General features: G+C 43.9%; 1 protein-coding gene across 5 annotated transcripts in view; it reads right to left on the bottom strand.

Moving 5' to 3' along the window:
* Positions 1-3,736: 3,736 nt before the first annotated feature.
* The window catches only part of rbm33a (RNA binding motif protein 33a), a 48,687-nt gene continuing 28,430 nt past the window's right edge, over positions 3,737-23,993 (bottom strand). The window contains exons 9-19 of one of the 5 annotated variants that reach the window (XM_080417167.1): positions 22,951-23,323; positions 21,438-21,499; positions 18,329-18,458; positions 17,304-17,653; positions 16,350-16,595; positions 15,838-16,146; positions 14,532-15,317; positions 12,007-12,180; positions 10,893-11,093; positions 9,924-10,012; positions 3,737-9,288 (exon numbers count right to left, since the gene is read on the bottom strand). In XM_080417167.1, coding sequence (XP_080273293.1) covers positions 9,240-9,288; positions 9,924-10,012; positions 10,893-11,093; positions 12,007-12,180; positions 14,532-15,317; positions 15,838-16,146; positions 16,350-16,595; positions 17,304-17,653; positions 18,329-18,458; positions 21,438-21,499; positions 22,951-23,323 — 2,769 coding nt within the window. In that variant the 3' untranslated portion in view covers positions 3,737-9,239. Of the gene's footprint in view, positions 9,289-9,923; positions 10,013-10,892; positions 11,094-12,006; positions 12,181-14,531; positions 15,318-15,837; positions 16,147-16,349; positions 16,596-17,291; positions 17,654-18,328; positions 18,459-21,437; positions 21,500-22,950; positions 23,324-23,993 lie in introns of all 5 variants that reach the window. The other 4 variants (XM_080417169.1, XM_080417168.1, XM_080417166.1 and 1 more) reach the window with 4 other exon arrangements.

Here is a 23,993-nt window from a genome sequence, read left to right on the forward strand (position 1 = left end):
CTGCAGTTGTTACATGTCTTTGTCTCAATTAGCTCCACAGGTATAGCCTAAACCACATTGGAGTGAGAATATGATTTATGGGGGGAAAAGTTGTATTTTCTATTCACTTATCAAAGTTGTGTTTTGAATTTATGAGGATATAATAGCCTACTATAGCTATATAAGACCTGCAATAATGGGCTATTTAACTTTTCATAAACCCAACATAATCCAGCATCTTTGAACGAATAGCCTACAACTGTCATCTCTCATTGTAGAAAATGGCTATATTTGACAGGAATTTTACCCAAAACCCAACTCGAGCATATATAGGCCTATAGCAGTGGTTCTCAACCAGTGGTCCGGGGACCACCAGTGGTCCTTGAGGAGTTTACAGGTGGTCCCCAGCTAAATGATGGAGAGTTGGGTTTCATTTTACGCTCTCAAGAGTTAAATTATTGTTAAACATCTACATTACTTAATTTACAAGAAGTCTACACAATCAGAGAATGCAGTAAAAAAAAACCTTTTGACAAAATCTTATCCAACAACAACAACCAAATATTCTAAGTTTTGGGTCTGAGTCTAAATCTCGGTGGTCCGTGGCTCAAAACGCCGAACAAACAATGGACCTTGATATGAAAAAGGTTGAAAACCACTGTGCTATATGGCCCTTAATTTCACGCCAGAATAACTTCTATCCAGGTATGACTATACACGTTCAATAGTGTCACCGGGCAAGGGGAAAAAAAAGGCTTTGAACTACCTTTAGCATGCTTGCGAAATGTTGAGACCTCGTGTCACATTTAACGAGGTTTGCCCTCCGCAAATAACTTCTGAAAAAGACCTGCAGACAAATTAAACAGAACCATGTTTGTTATAGTCTTAAATGTGCTTCACAGCGGCAGTGCTATGTCTGCTTGGCGACTGAGGGTCAGATCTCTCTATCAAACAGACAGCAACAGGCACTAAAGAAGGCGATTGATAAAGCATTACCGTAAGCCTTATTGATAATAATAATACACTCGACTCAAGCAGGCCTACAGCATTCAGTGGTTCTCAACCTGTGGGTCGGGGGTCCCCAGATGACAGTGAAGTGACAATTTAAGGACTTTTTAATACCTCAAAAAGAGAGAAAAAAAAAAAAAGCCCATTACTGCATCAAAAGTAATCAACAAACTATAGCCTACTATCAAAACTAGTCAAACTTTGGCCAAGTTGTCAAATAATATAAGAAAGAGGCAAGAATTGTGGAAATGGCGGAGCTGCAAGCTCACAACGAGAGGCGTTGTGAGCTTGTAGATCTGCTATTTTCACAATATTTATCTGAGGAACAGTCCAAATAAATGTAATGCCTCAACTCCTACACTTCCAAGTGCTTGTCAGGGTGGGGGGGGGGTCTCCAGTTCAAATATTATTTGGGGGGTCCCCAGTTCAAATATGATCATGTTGGGGGGGTCCCCTGTTCAAATGTGATTATTTTGGAGGGTCCCCAGTTCAAATATGATTATGTTGGGGGGGGGGGGGTCACGGCCTGAAAAGGTTGAGAACCACTGATCTAAAACGAGGTAGAAGACCATCTCATTATGTTGTACAAGAGCGACACCCTGTGGCTGAAGACTGTCCGTCCCATTTGGTGGCCTGTGATACACTATGCTACTAATAGAACTGCATGTTGATTTAAAGAAGTCACCAATGAGCCCACTAGTACTACTGTGGACTCATTGGACCGAAAATTGCAAAATGTATCATGATATAAACAAAATTACTCGAGGGACATGACATGAGCTGGTGTTGATGGGTTAGTCATTTAGTTGGTCCACATCAAAATAAAAATCCAATCAGATACAGACTTGCTAAATGATGTAAAAGTAGGGTTCATACTTTTGTATTTTTCTTACTGTAGAGACCAGTGGTTCTCAAAAAATGTTAAGGACCCCAAAATTGGTATGCGTTTGGCCACTGACCCCCCTCCTAAAATATTTTGTGCCAGGGACCTCAAAAGAGAAGCTTTATATTGTTAAAAATAATGCAAAAATAACTTTTCACAATTCAAGATTTCTCTAAATGTTTCCAAAATAGCAGATCCATAAGCTCAAATTGTGTTGCAATGCAATGGACGTGAGCTTGTACATCTGCATTTTTTTTAATAGCTGAAATATAAACTAGGGTTATTATAGAGGTTAAACTGTCCATTTCGCTGGGGACCCCCTGGAAACCTCAAGGACCCATGGTGGTCCCCGGGACCCCACTTTGAGAACCAGTGGTATAGACTACATCGATCAAACAAGGGCACATAGGCTACACCACCACTGACAACAAGTGAGAAGGGAATATGCAAAATATTACTCAAATAACTGATAAATATAGTGAATTATTTATGGAAAGAACACCCTGGCCCCACGCAGATTTATCAAAGGCAGAAAGGAAAACTGAACCTCGGGTTTGCTGAACACTGTTGTAACATGAATAGGAATTCCATTTCCTTCTCCCCAGTCGACTACATTGTGTTGTGCTGTTGATACTGTGAGGTGGAAACTTGGGAGGGGGACAAAGCGGCCCGTCTCTTCCAGAGCCATGACCTTGGGTCTCTTGAGAGATACAAAAGCGCCCGAGCGAGAGCATTCCACAGAGCAGGTAAACAGAACCCCTTTCTAATCCCTCCGGAGGCCCTCTCCTCGCGTCTTGCTGGAGAGAGTTGAGGAACGGCTTCTACAAATGTTGACATCTGCAAACATGGAACAGTCTGCGTCTCTCTGGAAAAGCACAACTCTCCCTCCCCCCGTTTCTAAGCAGCGTGCTGGAGTGCTTTCTGGATGGTGAACGGTGGTACCTCTGTGGAGGTACTGACCGCAAGTCATCAGGTCTCTCTCTCACACACACACACATCTACATGGTCCAAAACACACCATCACCATCCCACTGGACTGCATCATGCTTTGCTTTACTTAAAATCTGGATCAACAACAATTTGTTATACTAATACTTACACAACTGAGAAAAGGAGTTGCCCCTGCAATTGTGTTTGAACCTCAAGCGTTTACATCAACTAGTACATGTGGCAGACAATGCTGGCAATTCCCTCTGGATTCAGGGACATTAAGATTGAACTGTGGCTTTATTGCCCTATAAATGTCTACAGTGATAGTGATAACAGTGCCTCTGGCAGTAAATTCTGCTGCATTGGTTCTCAAACTTTCTAATTTCAAGGACCCCATAACCCTGACAGTGTAACAAATGTGTACGGTCGTCTCAGAGTTACTAGTCTCGCGTGGCCAGACTGTTGCCTCCCACAATTTTCAAATAGCATTCGGAGATTGTGGAATAGTTGTCTGGCTACGCGAGACTACAGAGTTACAGACCTGCAAGGGTCCCCACCCAAGTAACCCTGAGGGTCCCTGGATCCCAATTTTAGAACCACGGTCCAACAGTAGTGGCCCAGGTCTCAGAATGTCCTGTGACTCTGACGACTGTACTAACACATGGCCTCAAACCCATTCCCAGAACTGTGCTAATCTCACAATCCAAAGCTCCAGGTTAAGGGTTTAGAAGTTCTTTTCAGTAGAAGACTGGTTTAGATACCAACATAGTTTCTCCCTTAACACCAACCACCAAAAACTAAAACATTGATTTGTTGATGCTACAAACCAAACACTGTCAGATTCCAAGTTATTAGCATTCTTGTTTCAAATAAGACTATTCAACCTTATTTTTCAATGACCACAAAAAATAATTACAGAACAGACTGATAAGTGAGTATAGCTTGAAAAACATTTTTATTGTTTTCACGTTTCCATTATCAAACAAGGTACAAACTTTGCATCTCTTTTTGATAACATACAATTCAATGCATGGCATCGAAACAAATTTTGTTATGATGACAGAATAACTTATAAAATAAAAAAACAAGCAACCTCATGTCACACATCAAAACCTCAAACGAGTTTGTATAACAGGTTATTTTCACTCAATATTCAGGTCAGTTTGTCAAGTACAGTTATTAGCCGTCATATGAGAACATATTCAGTCACTGTCAGGTGCACAGTTTCCAACATGAGGAAGTGGTGATGTCTTTTTTCAAAAGATCCAACTGTACAAAAGCGTGCCAAGAGAGCTGGCATGACTTTGGCGGAGTGGAAGCCAAAAAGAGTGGCTTTTACAGTTACAAGTGTCTGATCTGAGAAGCCCGCAGTCGTCACAGAGATGGAAACCTCCATCCACTGGGCTACATAACAATGGTAATCCAGGTAGGCCGCCCTGCTTGATACGAAAGGCTTAAGCCTAATTTATGCTCCGTCGCACAATGGTGTCGCACGCCGAGAACAGAATAGTGGACCTACAAGCTCACAGCACGTCGTATCCGCGATGCGTTGTGAGCTGGTAGGTCGGCTGTTCTCAGCACGCAACACAGTCGTGGGACAAAGTATGAAATCAGGCTTTAGGGTTCTATTCAACAATGGCAGCAACAAGGAAAAGAAGTTTAGTCAATGTCAATAATGATAAGTAAGTAAATACAGGTAAATCTTCATCAAAAATCTTCAGTTAAAGCTCCACGGCCACAACCCTGCAAAAGGACTGAAAACACTTGTTAGAATTGTGGAAAGACCAGGACTTCACAAAGCAGGATCGCTTCTCAAGCTGGAAAACAGCTTTATACAACTTTTTAGGCTCGTGTTGAGGAGCAGGAGTTTAATTTGCAGATTAAGTGAGTTAAGAAAAGTTTTGTGTTATTTATTATTATTTATATAATAAACTTCTTAGATCCTGCTTTGTGACATTCCTCTTATGCTTCAGTAAATATGATCTCACCTAGGGAAAAGGGAGAAAAATTGTTAATTCAGGATGACGCAGAAGTGGAACATGCTCCCAACCTGCAAAATTAAACTCCATCAAATGTACCTGATGAAAAGAGAAAGTGTTGTGGGAAAAATACACAATAAAAATTATTTCACCCATTACTAGTTATTGTCACTTTCAATAACCACATTTTGAATGATGATTGTCACGTTTCCAAAATATAGCTTAAAAAGACAACTTAATATCAATTTGCTTAATGGACAATGAAGCCTTTTGTACTGAATCACCAAATTATTCAGGACATATTTTCAATAGAAAACAACCTGATGTCAAGGGAAACCAGTATTTTAGGCAAACCAAGTTAGTGTTAGAATAGTATATAGAATATATAAAAATGAATCTTCTTAAAATAAAGGTACAAATAGGTTCTATTGCACGGTACGTGTATAAATTAATCTTCTTAAACTAAAGATACAAATAGGTTCAATATGAACCTGTTCTAGCATTACAAGACAGTAAGTCTTGTAATGATGTCACCATGAATGGCATTGCCAAATACTCATTCAAATCCATGGGATTTACTAAACTATAAAATTAAAGGACATTTAATCCCAAAATGTAATGCATAGCATCCAAAGTAGTAGATAGCATTGCATATCTGAGGTACAATGACTACCGTATCATTTTAGCTCAAAACACAAAAGGAATAAAACAAAGAAAAAAAGAAAAGAAAAATCAGTTCCAATAAAAATGTCAGTTGGTAACATAAAAACAAGTTACAACTAACAAAGCACAAAAGCATTTACAAACATGCAACCTCTTAAACTTTACAAGAAGTTTAGGAAGCCATCATGTAACATCCAAAAAGTGCCCCCATATTTTCAGACCTTGTGTACCGATATATTTGTAAGTGCTTCGATATCTACTACTAATTGTGAGGTATATGATCCTATTTCTTTTTAACTTCGTCTGTGGTATGTGTATAGGATGCATTTAATCCATCAGTAATGAGGAATTTAAGGGGAATACCAATGAATTTAATCATTTCCATAATTCCCATTAGGCCAGCCCAATGAGTATTTATCAACATGAACAACTCCAATCTGGTTTCTCACCTGTGATGTCATCAAGATGTAATGTATGGCCTGCACTTCCATAGTCGATATAATGGAGAATAGGGGACCGAGTTAAAAGACTTCACTTAACCCATTTAGACCTGAGGCCGATTCTAAAAACTCCTTCTAAATCCTGACCTCTGAAAAACTTCAAATATTTATTCAAACATTTTTAAAAAATGGATGCGGTCCAGTGGGATGGCTATATACTGTAAACAGCAACAACAACCCCAAAAGAGGTTCCCGGCTTGAAAGGTATAGTTACGTAATGGGGTTCCAGGTCTAAATGGGTTAAATTGCCCAAATTATGCTTCATTTTAGTCCAGCACTACTAGTTCCAGAAAAGCTGCATTATCTTGAACTCAAACTAAAATTAACTCATAGTCAAGGAAGAACATTAATGGTGGTGGCACAATCACCTAATGCAATTCATGTACGGAGTCATTATTGGGGGCATGTATTCACAGGGCATGCATGCCCTGCACATCAGCATGACATCACAGATCAATAATTAGTCTCTCATTTCTGACAATGGAAGACAGCCGTCAATAATGGCAAATCTTGCACAAACTTCTTCTCGAGGGGAACCCAATTTTATGGTAAAATCCAATGGCATTCCATCTTAATGTTTAAAATAAAGTGGAAGTATTTACTTGTGTAATGACTATATATATATTTTTTCTGTAAATAAGATGTTTAGAAATACTCATTTGTTGCGTATCAGGCATTAGAAACTTGTAAAAATCTCATGAAATGTAAAGCGCTACAGTACTGACAACTGGGGCAAGGGAACGCTGGCGATGTGAAATACAGTACTGAATACTTGAGACAACAAATGAGCACCTCACACAAATAACCTTATAAAACCACCAGACACATAGACATCAGACACAAACACATTTTTGGGCTAGAAAAGTTAACCGGCTTCACATACCTGCAAGGTCATGGTACATTGGCCATATTTTTTATTATTATTTTTCTTCTCCCTTTAAAATGTTTTCAATATATGTATAAACAGAAATGTGGTGCAATGTTCTTTGCGTTTGGTTCTACAATGAAGACTGTTGTCTAGTGGACACTTGTATAAAATGTTATTTTGATACATACAACACTTTGAAAGTTGAACTCAAAACATTTTGGAAAAGATAAACATTCAGTGAGACGTTCTAGTCTACTTATGTACATGATCTCGACTACACAGATAATGGTTGCCCCCTCGCTTTTTGACGCGTACTGTACACTATAACGGCTTTTGTCCGAAGCTGAATGAGTTTCTGTAAGTAGCACTAATTGTTCAAGAAATCTTTCAACAAAAAAATTTGCACGCTGTACACATAGACAAAAAAAGAAAACGAAAAGAAAAAATACTTTAGAAAAACTAAAAGGGATCGTCTTGGGGTGAAGTAGAATAATAAAACACTGTAGTTGTTACTTGTAAAGTCATTTTATAAACTGCACGGTTAAGGAAATGCTACATATTTCCTGTGTGTATTCTTTCTTGACAGCTGGTGACGGAAATTGATTAGAAAGTATTTAGGGGAGTAAAGTTACCGTCCGGGACTTGATAAATTACATATTACGCATGCAATGCTCAGCCTCAGACACGACCCTACAGTATGTTGAGTTGCTGATATTAATGTTAAAATGTAGTATTGTACTGGATATAGTACTATTGTACAAGTGAATGCAATTGACTACAACACCTCTTTCCTAGCGCATTCTTTGAAACAATTTCGCATTATTACTGGCTATGACATTACATCATCAAGAGTATACTTTCAAAATTGAAACGAATAAGCCAATACACCCGAGTGCCAAATATTTAAGGATGCCCCTATGTCAGGCATCCCCCGTAGGTATTTTTGAAAAGAAAATTCACCTCTTATGCTCCTCCACACGTGAAAAATGAACCGAGGATCTACAGTAAGGGCCCATGTAACTCAGTGAAAAGGCATTTCAATTGCCATCTGAAGGACAGAAGAAGTGTGCAACTTCTACATTACATACTGTATTGATTGCCGAAATAACCAGGTCAAGAGACTGTCAGAAATTGACTGTGTGAAATATAAGCCATTCCTACAGATCTCCCCCAAACAAAAAAACGATGAGCTATGTTAACGTTAACCAACCATTTTCTAGTTCAGGTTATAATAATCCTAAAAAAGTTCAACTCTACAAAACTCACACACTCACTCCCTTCACACTACACGCATGCACAGAATAGCAATAGGGAACTATTCTGAAACCAAAGCCATACAACTAAAAGATGTAAAAAATGAAATTACCAACATAAATGTATTCCAGATTTCATAAATGTCTTCACAGTATGAGTTACAAGACCCAATTATCGTTTGAAACAAGCTACAGTAATTGTCAAATGATTAATTACAATTAATGGTGAAGGGCCTACTCCGACGAAACATTCACATCAGTTTATCAGACGAACTCAATTACCCAAAGAACGCCGCAAGAATTCACCAATTCTCTGGTCACAGAACTGACCATTCCCAAGACAACTAGGAAAACCCTAATGCATGTTTAGAGGCACTGACAAAATGGATTTCAACCACCTGAACAGTGTCAAACATTAAAATGGTCATGAACGCAAAGTCAGGCCAGTATAATGCTTTAACAGAAGCTCTCCACTAGGCAGTGCCATTTAACAAAAAACTGGAGACTGATCTCTATCTGAAAGCCATGTTGGATAAAAAGGAGAACCCTCACTTTCCACATTAGTTATGAAATACTGCCATCTACAGAAGGAAAAACGACACTGCCAAGGAGGAATCCATGAGAACGGGTTCAACTGTTCCTGCACCCAAACCAAACAGCGGGCCGCGAATCCAAAGGCGCATAACTATCAGGACGAAGTCGGAAATTATAGACGACTCCCCAAAACACTCTTAATCCTCAACATTTACACATTTTGTAATCATTAACCTGACTGCTGAGAGGAGCAACCATTATCCCATGTCTGCAGCTACTTTTTAGTGTCCATGCCAGGTGCACAAAGTGTTCAAACAAACTACAAAATAAAGCCACTGTCCAGTATCTTTCTTCTATCCAGTGCCATTCGAACAACACTGGACACTGGTTCAACCAAGTTCAACCACAGGCAAGTACGCAGCTAGGGCAGATGATGCTGTTCACTGCTCTGAAGTCAGTAAATGATGAATGAAGATCGGAGCTTGTGCTGGGGCTTGAGCTTAGAGAGCCGTAGAGCTTCAGTGAGCCATAAAGGACCCGAGAGTTGGTCCAACGGGTTCTTCTTTGGCTGCACGCGCGAGCCTCACACATCAGGGGACAGCCACCTCTTATCAGAGATCTCACTTTGCTCTACTGCACTCCTCATCCGTCAATCAGTGACACGTCGATGTGGGATAAATCGATCATATGCCTGTGTAATAACAGTTAACAAGGATAATTAACAGCGTTGTTTTTTTGTCTGACTCTGAGCTGTAATACAATAGTATTAAAGCAGCACTATGTAGTTTGGGGTATGAGTGGCCACTTTGGACACAAATAACATGGCAGCCAACGTCTTTGACTTCATTACCCAACAGTCTCTGCAAGCATGTTCGGCGAGGACACGCTGTGATTGGCCAGTCTTTGCTTTGACGGGCAGTTCTGCCTTGGTGCCTTGGCAAATGCCAGGATGAAACTCATCGTCTCCCCTATACATTGTAATACAGTCAAGCCCCTAACAGGGACCTGCCTGAGTCTATACATTTATGGAAGGATGATTGTTATTGCTTAAACATAATTTTGTGGGGCATAATATGCTATAGTTAAAAAGTTACATAGTGCTGCTTTAAAGAATTATGATTTGCTGTCATGATCGAGCATCATGACCACAGAACGAGAGGTAGCTGAGCAGCTATCAGACTCTCCTTATCATGTCAGCAATATCCGTCCATGCTGTGCTTTCAGGTGTGAATTATTCTGGTTATACTACCACCGTCTTGTAACTCGTAACGTGATAATATAATTATTTTGCCAAACCGAGACGAGCAATGATGGTGAAACTGTTACCTGTGGAAGCTCATCTGGAAACTGGAGGCATGCTGGTAGGTGGAGAATCTAGCAATGGCTTTCCTCTGCTGGGGCAGCATTTTGAACATCTAAAAATGTGGGGAGGGGGGGGACAAACATTAAATTTGACACCACCATTAAAAAGTCTGGCATCCACCACAAGAGGGAGTGGTGAACAGAAAGAGGCTGCAATATTAAAAGTATCACACAGGGGGTGCTACATGATCACAGTAGATGCATTTCATTCCATGTGCTATGAATCTGCCAGTGTGTGAAGACCGAAACCTTGCCTTTACAAAAAGGCTTAAAAACTGTGGTAAGGTACAGTGTATATCATTGGAAACATCGTATGTCCTCGTATGTGTTATTGAGGGAACATCCTTGATCAATGGTTTGAGGCAGCAAATTAACTTTTTTTTAGCTCTTGTGACAGCTAACAAAGGCATTGCACGTTATTGGAAGTGGATGAAGGACTGCCAAGTAGGGACAGATGGATGTATCATAAATGGCTGCTTGTATTCCTAGAAAATAAATTATGTTCACCCTGATAAGGAAACCTAAACAATATCAGGGGCAGGTTCACAGATTTTTTTTGCTAGTGTATGAGCCATAACACTACTGCTAACAATCTGTAATGTCAGATCCTAATGTTTGCAAAAGCAATGCTTTGATTATCGGCATGAAACTGTATGTATTGACCCAACAATTTATTTATTTTACACTTTTTTCCCCAAACTGTTTCCCATCTCACATTCATATATTCAAGCCAATCCAAATGTGGTAGGGAGGGGGTTCACACTTTTGGTTTTAGATGGGGTTGTTTTGGTTTTGTGTGTGCGCATGTTGGGGGGTCGGTATTGCTTTTGGTTATTTGTATAAGTATCATATGTGGAAAAACATGTAAAATTACAATAAAATGAAAATTAAAAAAAAAAGTGTGAAAACGTAAACCCTCTATGGAGCGCTCACCTGTAAAGGGCCAATGGAGTTGAGAAGGTTCTTCAGCTGCGTGTCGGTTGTGGATGAGGAGAGGCCCTCTATGGACACCGTACAGGGCTGGCTCTCCGGGACCCTCTGGGCCTGTCTGGTGGCCATCGGGCGTCCTCTGCCCATCTGAGCAGCGGCCGGCCCCACGCCTCCTCTACCGCGGCCCCGGCTCGGAACCACCACCTGTGCGCAAAACCCAAGCCAAGAAGCCGAAAGAGGTGAGCAGAAAAAAAAGGGAACGGGAGAGGTAGAAAAGTGAGAAGGGAGGGTGGGTCGGAAAGGTGGATTAAACCCCGTTGCTTATGTAGAAGAAGTTGAGGTGTTAATCCCGCGTTAGCGCAGCTGTGTGGAGAAGACGTGTGTGACACGTCTACAAGGCTCCACTGTTTACCAGCACAAATGAAAATTTAAATAGAAATGTTCATGCGGGCTTATTCAGACACCTCCAGGGTTCACTTGATTGACTTATCATATTCCTACATGCAGCGTTTGCCGCCGCTGGCGGCGAGCCGCATGAGCGAGCCCCATGAGCGGAGTGACTGAGAGGTGTGTTTCTGGAGCCACAGAGGAGGACGAGGAGGGAGGGAGGGAGGGAGATACCCTGAGAGGCAGAGAGAGATATAGAAATAGAGAAGTGTGTGTGTGGGGGGGTTGCAGGGGCAGAATGTATGAGAGAGAGAGAGAGAGAGAGACTGAGAGAGAGCGTGTTCTGGTGGCTGCCTCTCCCCGTCAGTGTCAGGCGGTGTGGCGGTGCTCTGACAGCAGCCTGCTGGTGACAGGCGTGCAGAGAGACCAGGGGAGCCCGGGGTTGTAGCGCCCCGTGTTCCTCAGCACTCCCAGGCTTGTCAATACTACGGCACCTGGCACACTGTCCTGTCTTATTACCGCCGCCACTCGATTGGGATGTCTGCTGAACACACACGCACAGAACTTTGGGGGGGGGGCATTTCAATCTCTCAGTCTCTCAATTTAAAACTGCCTTTTACTGCTTGCGGGGTGCTGGACAGGGGTTTTCGCAGGTGACCGGTGTAAAGGAGAGGGTTTCACCCCCGCCGCCGGTCCCAGGTAGCTGTCTGTCTATCTGTCTGTGACGTACTCTGTTCGGTTGAGGGTTGCCGCTGCTTGTGGTCCCTCGGCCGGCTTGGGCCGTCAGGGCCGGGCCTTGGTGCTGCTGCGGCTGCACGGGCAGTGTGACCTTCCTCTGTGGTCCTGGGGTGAGCTGAGGAATCGCCCGGATGCCCTGTTGCTGCTGCGCTGGGCCGCTGCCGTCCTAGAACGATGACAAAAGACGAGACCCAGTTTAAGCATCTCAATCATCAATCCAACCAGCGTCTCATCACATCACAGTCAAATACACAATAGCAATTTAGCTTAAGTGTCATATTTTATGAACAATACAGAGGGTAATCTCTGAAGAACAGATTCTGCTCTCCGCTTGAATCTGTTGGGGGGGGTTCGTCATATCGTGTACGCACTGGCCTACAAGTGGGCGTGCCTTCAGATCAGGAAGCAGGCCGCGCTTTACCAAATGTAGTGGGCGGGATTTATGTGTCTGCCGATCCTTCCCCACTAGAAACAAACCGAAACTCATTTAACAATAGCGTCCTCGGAGCAGACAAAACCACGGAAAGATATTCACATTTTAACTTGCTCCTTCATCATAGAAACAAGTGGGCTTATAACCAAAACGATCCATGTTCTCTGGGAGAAGTGGTGTTAGTGTTCCGTGTAGAAATATTGTTAGTGGGAATAAAAACATAGTCGCACCACCGGAAGTGAAAGGCTGAAGGGAGACCAAAACCCCGGTTTCCTTGTGCACGGGTGCTCCATTTTGCTCCCCCCCAGAGCTAAGTGAAATAGTAAAAAACCGCAGAGGGCGCTATTTTTCCTTTTTTATTTGGCGATGGGTTCCCAGATTGTACAGAAGGTGATACAGGAGGCCATGTCCACGGTGGCACTTGGAGTGTTTGAGTCGGATCCCTATCAGACCGTCTGCGACAGTCCACAGAAAAGATGGAGGGAAAGAATGAGGGATCATCCCAACAAGGTGATGGTCTCATTATCAAATAAAGTCACAGACTCGGCTGTGTTGACACACATGGGGAGGAATTGAAGGTCGTCTCTCCTCCTCCTCCCTCTGCAGAGAGATGTGACAGATCAATACGGGAGTGGGGGGGGGCATATCTCTGACCTGTCCCCAGTCGGGAGTAAATGGATTAATCCCTTCTATAGAAATCACAGCTCCTGATTGCGCCCATCAAATGCTAAGCTGCATTACACTGGAACAGAGACTTGATGTGTTGTACCCCCACCTCACGGCCCCTTGTCCGTTCCCCCCACAGCTCCCTTCTCCAACCGCACCAGCTTTTTGAGCCTTGCGTTGCTTTGTATTATTCCTGATGAAAATGTAATTTGGCCCTTATCTGTGTGCCTAAGCTATACAAATCCAAATCCCTACAAAAGTGGCAACTTTCTTAACACAGGTATTTATGGTGGCATCCCTCCATCCAAACCACGTTAGAAAAGATTAATTACTTGGATCTTTGATTTATGTGCCTTTGTGTTCAGGCTCGCACTTGAGAGACAGGCTGATGGAGTGAGAGAGAGATGGGCGGTAGAGGGACATACAAACAGAGATAGAGGGAGAGAGACGGAAAAGTAGAGAGAGGAGATAACATTGTCAGGCTGCCGTCGATGACAGCAGAACAATGCATACGAGAGGAGCATCTGGAGAATCTACGGGCCTTAGCTCTCATTCTCTCTCTCTCCATATCCATCTTACTCTCTCCACCTCCAATCCCCAGCCCCACCCCCGCATCCATCCACCCGCCCCTCCTTCCCTGAGATGCAGCACATCAGATAGCTCGGCACAGGTTTCCATTAATGCACCCAGACACCCAGTTATCTTCATCTGCAGTGAGCATGCAATTCTGGCTTTGCCGCTTGATCCTCTGGGATGGAGTTGGAAAAGCGGCTTATTCCAAAATACTATCACATCTCACCGCAACGTGCCTCATCAATGACAAGTATGAATGTTTTACATGCACGCCTTTTGTAGGGGATTTTTCCAGTGGAGATTAATGTGTAATTAAGGCCGCGGTGGTGACTAATCAACCAGCGGCAAGAGCGCGAGCACAATTGTGGATGGAATCTGTGTTGCCGCGATGCCTGTTTCACTTCGATTGTCTTTAAGAGGATAGCGTGCTGCCCTTAAAAGAAAAAAAAGAAAAAAGGAAGTCAACCTTTAAGAGCAGTGATACAATGTCCCCAACGCTATAGATAAATGTCATGCGGCTCACTTTAATGACTGCTGCCTTTCTGGGTTCTAAAGGTAAGATGTGTGTTAAGGTATCTCGGTTCGTGGTACACTTTATGGATCAATTTTTGCCAAAATGACACAGACATCACAACATGTCATTCCCATAGGTTAGAACTCTTTTTGATATCAAAAGTGGCCCAGGAAGGGCAATCATTGGCATTTAAAACTTTAAAAAAAGGAGGGGAAAAAAAGAATGTTATGGCGGTTGGTTCATACATACTACGACAGCAACTTTTTTTGAGAGGAAAACGAAACAAAAACAATGTATAAATGAAAAAAAATAATAATGAAAAGAATCTCACCGATCCTGAAAGTTTGACCACTCTGACTTTTTGTGGGACCGGCGGGCACTCAGCAGCAGCACTCTTGGCTCGCTGCATCACAGTCCTTTTTACCCCAGGCTTGAGACCCAGTGTTTGACCCTGGACGGCGGCGGCGCCAGGGACTCCCTGGATGGGCATGATCCTTTGACCAGCCTGGGGCTGTTGGATCTGACCGCCAGGCCTGTTTAAGTTCTGTGGCGCAATGCTCTGTCTCTGCTGCTGCTGCTGCTGCTGTTGCACAAACACCTGGTTGGGACCAGGCCTAGGGCTTTGTTGTTGCTGCAGGCCTCCCCTTCCCATCTGCAGCCGTGTCTTGACATTAGGACGAGCCGGGGAAGCAGCCTGAGGCGTGCCGTTGGGGGCGAAGGTGGTGCCCGCGTATATTTGTGATTGTTGGGGTCTAGGGGGGAACTGTGTCTGCGGTTGTTGCTGTGGTGGCTGTTGATGATGGTGTTGTTGTTGTTGTTGTTGTAGGGCCTGCGGTGGAGGCTGCCGGTTCTGCTGCTGCTGATGTAGTTGTTGTTGGTGTTGTTGTTGTTGTTGCTGCTGCTGCTGTTGTTGTTGCAGAGGTTGATTCTGGGATGAAGTCGGGCCTTGGCTCTGGGGGCCGGCCTGGGCGTTGAGTCTCTCCAGGAGCTCCTTCTTCCTGAGGCCCGCCTGCATCTGCCTCCTCATCTCCTTCTTCCTCAGGATCTCCTGCCTCAGTCGCTTCTGCTCCTCGATCTTCAAGCGATATTGCCGCGTCTCCTCGTCTTCATCAGGATCCTGTCATACAGAAACACAAATGGAAAAGCATCACCGCACGTCCCCCTCGGACCGGGACAACCGCAGCAATTGGCATGACCCTCACAGCTGTAATGAGTCGAAACCCCAGAGAAATATCTGATGGTATTGATCTTAGTTTTTTTTTCTTCTTCCAATGGACTGAACACTGTCTTTAATAACCTTATGATTAGGTCATTAATAAAACGGGAGACCTCTTCAGCACACTAATGAGCTTGGCTGAGCTCACTAATTCAATGTTAAATTCAGAGTGAATTAATTTAACAAGGAAGACTCGTGGGGTGGGGGGGGGGGGGGGGGGGGGGTGGGCAACATTCAGTAAATCTCATAGTCTCATCTACATTTCAATTCTAATTCACAGAGAATCACTGAAAATAAAATAAAATAAAATAAAAATAATATAAAACAAAACAAAACAAAACAGTTATCTAAAATCTCTGTACTGAAAATACATCAAGACCCCCCCCCCCCCCCCTTATCTTGCTGGTGCTGAAAATCTGACCTGTGGTGGCTTCGGGTTGGACTGAGCACTTGGGATTTCCTTCCGAACCACTGTCCTCCCCGCCAATCCTGGCTGCGGTGTCGTCTTGGCAGCAACTTGGCCCCTTCCTCTGCCACCGCCAGGCATCGACGGAGCATTCTGCCCGGGTCGCACCCCTTGTGTTGCCTTGGCAACCGGCCTGAAATTGGGGGCGGAGGTGGGCCGGGCATTGTTCATGTTTGTATTGTCGGGTGCAACGGGGAGCTCTCTGAGGTTGCTGTTGCGCTGGGGAAGGATCTGTATTTGTTGCTTGGAGGCAGGAGGGTTCTGCTGGAACACAAAGTAAAAAAATATATATGCCTTTATCTGCAATAGCACAATGTTTCTTAGGCGTAATTTTGGGTAGAGAAATGATGCAGAGAGATTTATGCGCTGAAATCGGAGGAGACCGGAGTGAAAGTCAAGTCAGGCACCGATTTCAGCGGCACATTATAAAACCATTGAGCAGAAAATGGTTCATGTTAATCTCTCACCATCCTTGGTCTGATGGGAGCATTGCGCTGCTGGACGTTCTGGGGACGGGGGGTCATTTGCCTGGGGCTGCCGTGCAGCTGCTGTTGATGGAAGGGGTTCTGGCTGTGGTGCATCATGGGCCGCTGCTCACTGGGGTTTAGCTGGTGCTGGTGGGGTAAGTCCTGCCTATGATGTTGTTGCTGTTGGTGCATGGGCTGATGTTCATGGTGTTGAAGCTGGGGGAGAGGAGGGCCCTGCAATAAGCCCTTCAAATGACGTAATAAAATAGTGAAAATAAATAAATATATAAATAAATAAATAAAAGTGAAAGTAAGAAAACTGAGCCTAAGTCAAAGCTGAACCCCCTAAGAATGTTTAGGTATATCCCAGTTTCCTAATAAAAGCCACTCTTAATATTCTTCCAAGTGTATATACTCTGCATATAATTAACCTCCAATGGGTGTCCTCACATAGCCGCATAGTAGTATTATAACAGTGACTCTGTCACTAGAGGGAGCTCTTGTCTATGCGTCTCCATAGCAGCCTCAAAAGGGGGGACTCAAATAAACATGAGTCTTCTTCCTCCTCAACGCTTCAGTAACAGCGAATATAAAACTAGTTTGGTTTATTTATGTGTTCATTACTCTATTCTCCACCATTTTAATAATCTAGAGCAAACTGAAGTGAAATTCATGAATTCACAATAGAAAAAGGATGCTTATTGTTTGCCGTGTGCAATAATTGTAAGAGGCAGCATTGGGTGGATGGCATTGAAAATATCACAGTAAGCGGATATAAATTAACATATGTTTGCTGGAGCATTCATGTTCAATTAGTGGAGGGACAGACAAATAAATAAACAGCATGCCGGTTGTGCGTAAACATGCCGCAAACCTTCAGAATCACTTCATGCAAAAAAAAGCACAACTCACATACACCTATTGTTTGTAAATATCACTTACTCTCAGTCGTACCTGCATCCCAAACGGGAGCTGGGGAGGGGGGAAAGGGTTCCCTTGCTGTTGGTTGAAGGGCTGACGAGGGCCCATGAAGGGCCTGGGCTGGCCGGGGGGCCCGCCATGCTGATTCATGCCCGCCATCCCCTGGTGGCCCTGGGGAGGGAGGTTGGGTCTAGGGGGTTCTCTCTGGAACATGCCGAGCAGGCCCTGGCCAGGCTGGTTGAAGGACTGTCCCGGCTGGCCGAAGCCCATGTGGCCCTGGCCTGGCAGCTGCTGCTGCTGCTGGTGCGGGTTGTTGCCGCTGTTCATCAGAGGGGCCGGGCCCTGGTGGTCAAACATGTGCTGCTGCCCTGGAAAGCTCCTCTCTGGAGGAGAAACGGGAGGGGAAAGTGAGCGACGACGACACCACCACCACAACAAAGACGTCAAATTACTCTTGCAGTTTTGAACAGTCGTCGTGAGCATGTCAGCGGCTGCCTATCTAAGGCAGGAGACATGAAAACCTAACGTCTCTATCAACAGGAATCAAGTAAACAACCGTTTGTGCTGCACTTAACTCTATAGTGAGTGGGAAAAGAACGGGAATATATGTCGAATGTGGCCTTCTGAGTGCTCATTCACATGTATGTATGTGCACATGCATATAACATGAGTGCTGCTAATAGAGCGGCACCAGAACGCTAGTAGCATACCCTGTAGGTATAACTGCCAGAGGTGATGCCCAGTAGGGTTATATATGCTAAGAGGGAGCTTTTTAACTCATTTCAGGGCTGGGTATGGGGCCTGTGTGTGTGCCTGTGTGTGTGTCTGTGTGTCTGTCTGTGCCTGTGTCTGTGCCTGTGTGTGTGCCTGTGTGTGTGCCTGTGTGTGTGTGTGTGTGTGTGTGTGTGTGCCTGTGTGTGTGCCTGTGTGTGTGTGTGTGTGTGTGTGTGTGTGTGTGTGTGTGTGTGTGTGTGTGTGCGTGCGCGCGCGCGCGTGCGTGCGTGCGTGCGTGCGTGCGTGCGTGCGTCAGATACAGCAGGGCTGGGTGTGAGACTCACCACCAATAAAGAAGGGCTCTCTTTCCTGGGGGCCTGGGGGCTGCTGGCCCCTGAAGGGTTCCATGTGATGAGGGGGCCGCTGAGGCTGGCCAAAATTATCAGGCACGTGCTGCTGGAAGTCTCCAGGTCCCTGGAAACGCACAGAACTCATGAATTATAGGCCTATGCTGGGAATGCCATAATTACAAACAAATTAAACTAATGAAAAATGGGGATTTGGACTTGCGTATTGCATTGAACGGGGAGAGCTTGTAATTGAATGGCTAGGGTCATTACAAATGATGCAGAATCTTCACTTGTAAACATCAATATGCGTGCCAATATTTGAAAAACCCTTGAGCATGAATTTGTGAGTAATGCAAAATTGATGCTAGGTGGAGCTTTGTTCGTATGGAATTCTAAATGCCTGGGCATCTAACAGGGAAACGAGGCTTTTCATACATTCAGACGTTATCAGTCCTTCACTCCTTTGTTTCAACCATTTTGCACGTTCAAGAGCTTTCCACACAATGCACGCACTCCGCTTCTTCGGTCTACTTTCCGAGGAAAAAAACCCCACTAACAACCCTTTAATCCCGCCTTGGAATTAGAATCTGCCTTATAACCGTCTCTTTTATTCTCTTAAACATCCGTCTGTGTTGAAAAATTAACCTGCTATTCAACACGTGGCACTTCCACAGATGGGGCTGCATACCTCCTCTGAGCCCATTGTAAATTACTTAAGATCCTATCAAGGCTTAATCCTTCTTTATTCCACCGCTGCCTGGCGGTATTTAGAGGGAGATGTGTTTGAATGCTAGAGGGGCACAAAGTCTCAAAAGTTGCTTAACCCATTAAGACCTGAAGCCGATTCTACAAATATCTTCTAAATCTCAACAGTATTCTGAAAAATGGATGTTTCGATATCAGTGGTGCTCAAACTTTTTCATGTCAAGGGCCCCCAAAATTATATGTATTTGGCCGCGGACCCCCCCATCTCAAAATATTGTGTTCCAGGGACCCCCAGAAGCAAAGATTTGAGTAATTTTTTTTCGCTTTAAAACAATATATATACACACACACACACACACGTATTCAAAGATGTGCACATTTTCACGAGTTTTCAAAAATAGCAGATCTACAAGCTCATACCGCGGCACTCTGTGCCGCACTATGAGCTTGTATATCTGCTATTTTTGAATAGCCAAAGTGTAAAATAATGTTTTTTTTAGCTCAAATAAAAAATGGACACAGATGCGTTCCAGGTCTTAATGGATTAATAGAAAGTTAATCAAAGGGGCTTTATACTGCGAGGGGATCACACTGTTATTGTGGGCACTATCGCACGTATCTACTAAGGTCATGCAGACAGGTTTGCGCAATGAGGGCTCTGGTGTCCACATAATACCTCTGAAATAACATGGCTCATCCTCTGGTTGTTAATCCTTGATAAACAGACTGAGGGGTGTTCAATATGTAACTGATGCTGTGATAGCTCTCAGCAAAGGGGAACGGTGGCCAAAGACAAATGTCATATAATGAAGTCAGGGGCTAAATGTCAAACTATTCAATGGAGGATAATTTGGGGATTAAAACTGCCATTTTGTTTTAAAGGGTCTTGCAAGGGACTATTTGCAGTTCATTGTTCGCTGAGCTGTATGCAGAGATGGTAACTTTTCTCACCGGTGAAAAATGAAAAGGGCTAAGGAGAAGAATAGGAAATAATCAATATTGTATTTCAAGAAGGTATTGAAAAGTGTTTGTGTGTGTAGTCTTTATGAAGCCATTTTGTGGCTAGACTGAATATCACTATCAAAATTGATTACATATTCTTAGCTTCAACTGGCTTCCAGATGAATATTTCAGGGCCATTCTCCAACAGCAAAAAAAATTAATTCGGTCATACTAGGGGCTATGACCCCCATTTTGCACTTCTTTTTTAACAATTAAATTTGATGGGATGATAATGTATGATAATCGTGCGTAATCTGGTACTCCGGGGTAAATGGAATGTTGCCGGGTGGTATGTCACCAGAATTTCAAATTGTGTCCTTGGTAACAGCCATCTAAACGCGATTGACAGCAGGGGAATCCAACACTATGGTGCACATCATCAGCCCAGTTGTTGCCCTCCAAACCCCACCTCACACCCTCCTTTGGGGGGGGGGGGGGGGGCAGCTCTCTGTAACTGTGCTATCCACAATCACTGGCTTCAGAGAAATAGGCACTGGGTGAAGCTCAATATAGAGAATTGGAAGAGCTGAATAAAATTGCAATTTCTTTTTTCTCATCTTAAAAACAGACACACCAACATCAGAGCCTGGCTCTTTTGTCGACAGAGTTTGTAAATCCACCCAAATCACAATTGGATGCAGCTATTTTCCAATAGCTGATTTGCATAAATCCATATAAAATGCCCCTTCCAGGAAAATGTCAGTCAGCACCAGCGCCACCTGATGCCTGGGTATCATTAGCTGGAGGGACAGAGTAACTTAAGGCCCTTTGGCTGGCTGGCAAGCCCGTTTTCCCCCGATGCAATAATCACTTCAGAAGGATTCCCATCATCTCTTGCATGGTTTCTTTGTTGCTGAAATAAAGAACCTCCTCTTTACAGGCAAGCTGGTGAGTTAAAATCCCCTTTTCTTTGACGTGAAATTTGGCCTTCAGAATGTGTAGTACAAAAAAAAAAAAAAAAAGAGGCAAGATGCCCCCACATCGATCCACCAACCACTGGCATATTTTATTCATTCAAAACGGCGTCCCAAATATCAGCTTTGAGGCACAAACTAAAATTTGCGGAAAGTGACATTTTGCTGGCCGCATATTTTGGTTTCGGGATTCCATTATATCTGAGCACCCCAGCCCATCCATGAAAGAGTTGCTAAGTAAGCCCTGCCACTGCAACCCCCCCGACCTTCCAAAAGTCCACCCGTTCTAAAGTCCCTATCAAGCATTTCCAGTTGTGCAGATAAGACTCATATCGGTGTTTACAGATTTGCTATAACAGTATTTTGGCCAGGGCGGGCGGGTCTTAATTGGCGTAATGATATTGCCCTCACAAAAGAGACACGCTAACCATGTGATGGAGTAAAAAGGGGGGGGGGGGGGGAGTGGAGCAGCTGCTACTCACAGGGAACCTCTGAGGACCCTCAGCAGGTCTGGGCTGGCTCTGAGCAGGAGGCATCAAGGGCACTGCAATGAGAGAGAGAACGAGATGGGTGGAGGGGTAGAAAAGGAGGAGGGGGAGCGAGATTAAAATGAGGGGCAGGTGAGAGAGAGACAGAGTGAGAGAGAGAGAGAGAGAGAGAGAAGGGGAAGCGAGATTAAAATGAGGGGTAGGAGCAAGATTGAGAGAGAGAGAGGCAATAGATGAAAAGAAGGAGGGAGTCCATTAGACAACTGTGTGTTAAAGGCTGTTACACAGGCATGAATAATCATGGTTGGCTATATCTTTATATACAGCAGTTACATAGCTCTGGAGATAAAGGTAGAGAATGGGCCCTTTTTTGTAAACGTGTGTACACTTGGCGTGTTATTGTTTAAATAAGGTAAATCGTAGCGTGTCGTCATATTTATACAAATTAACATTGGCAGTGCACATCTCCAGCCTTGGACACAGCAAATGTATGGTATATGCAGTGATGTTGTTAGCTACGCGTCCCGTGTCTAAGACGCATATTATTCCAAAGGGTTGCATTAAACCCACTCTCTATGCAGTCCAGGAGACACACACTATTTTACACATACAAAGTAAAAATCTACCGGAGAAGAAGAAACACCATTTTTTCTTAACCATCTGTGCATCTGTTTGATAATATTTATGAGTTATTTAAAAAATATCGGTTAATTAGTCCTAAATGGATGGCCATGTGTCGTCGTGTACATGGTGAACCATTTACCCGCTGCATCCCTAATTAGAAGGATCACATTCTGTGCTAGAATTCAGAATGGGAAAAGTGAAACTAGTACATATTCATGTTTTGACACCAAAAAGAGGTTAATCTCATGCAACATTTGGCACAATCCAGTTCTACCAACAATATGCAACTGAACTAAAATTTCTGTCCCGCAGCTTGTACCTTTATTTATTTATTTTTTGCCTATCATAGCCAGGCAAGCATTTGATCATAACTAAAGGATATCCCTGATCTTTGAGTACGAGTCTTTTCTAAAGCACAAGAAATGAATCACCCACTCCCTACAGAGCACTGTAACACACACACACACACACACACACACACACACACACACACAGAGCTAACAGAATTCCAATCGTAAACTGGACAGACAGGCCAGATAAAACCATCTCAGGGAATGAAATGGTGATGCTGCCAGGGAAAAAAAGGAGGATAAACCCATTACTGGCTGGGAGACGTATTCATGTGTCATTCAGCCAAACAAGAAAATGACATTCTAATCCAGACACCTTTCAGAGTAGAGCGAGGATAACTGCCAACCGGAATGGCATCATGTACCTCTACGGAGCAACAAATCGCCCTGATCGTAAGACCCTAAAATAATTTACAGCTGGCAAAAACACGCTTACTTCCATATACCACTAAACGAGAACCCACTTCACACACAAGCCCTTAGGGAAAAAAAACGAACTACAATTTAAGACGCCTGATGGTGTTTCAATCTACCTTGTGCGGGGCTGGACGTGGGCGTGGGGCCTCTGAAGTGGGGGTTGATGTGGATGTTTTTGGATTGCGGAGGCTGCGGGGGCTGAGGAGGCTGATGTTGGCCAAAGTTGGGTGGCGGAGAGTTCATCATGCGCGGCGGCGGCGGCTGCTCTATCTGGGGGCGTGGCTGGGGCGGTGGCGAGCGGTGAGCCAGGTGCGGCGGGGGCATGAGGGGCATGAGGGGCTGCTGGGCCAGCGGACCGCCGTGCTCGAAGGGCGGCGGCCCTCGGGGGCCTGTTGGCTGGTGGTGCTGCTGCTGGTGGTGCTGCTGGTGGTGATGGTGCTGCAGCTGGTGGTGTGGAGGATATTGATGACGAGGAAGAGGCATTCTGGGCTGATGGGGTGGAGAGTCAAAAACAAATAGTCACGGTGGATTACTTTCTCAAAGCAATCGGATTTCAATAGGTAAGTTCACACTACGAATGTGGATGCTTTAGGCAGATGCCAAACCTAACCCTAATAATATATAAATGAAGGCACAGAATTGTCTTAATTAAAGGGATTTCTATCCATGTCACTTGATAGCATTCGTTCAAGTTCTGGATACCCTTGGAGCTGATCATTATTGCCCTATTTCATTATTTCCACTTGCTGCTGCTTGCAATAAGCAATTAAATGGACCAAATGAGAATAAGAGACAGATCATCGGAGCTACCGTTTCTACCATCGGCAGTCTTGTTCTCTAGCCTCGCTAAATTGTCACTTTGACACAAATTGCGCTTAATGCGCAAATTCCTCAACATGTAGATTCTTTAACGTAATGATTCACAAGTCCTGCAATATTAAACAATCGTAGTCTCATTCACAAATCCCATGACTTTCCAGTGGTTCATCAGAAAGCAATTTATGTAGGTCACAGGTTTAAAAGTGACTTTGTCTTCCCCAGATAGTGATGCTTTCAAAAGGCCTTGCACGAACTAACGAGCAATGTAAATGAAAGGATTAAATGCCAGGAGAGATATTTAATAATACAAGCCCACAAGAAACGAAATCCTGGGCGAAGA

This window comes from Gymnoscopelus braueri (assembly GCF_963280865.1).
Source record: "Gymnoscopelus braueri genome assembly, chromosome: 21".
Classification (NCBI taxonomy): Eukaryota; Metazoa; Chordata; class Actinopteri; order Myctophiformes; family Myctophidae; genus Gymnoscopelus; species Gymnoscopelus braueri.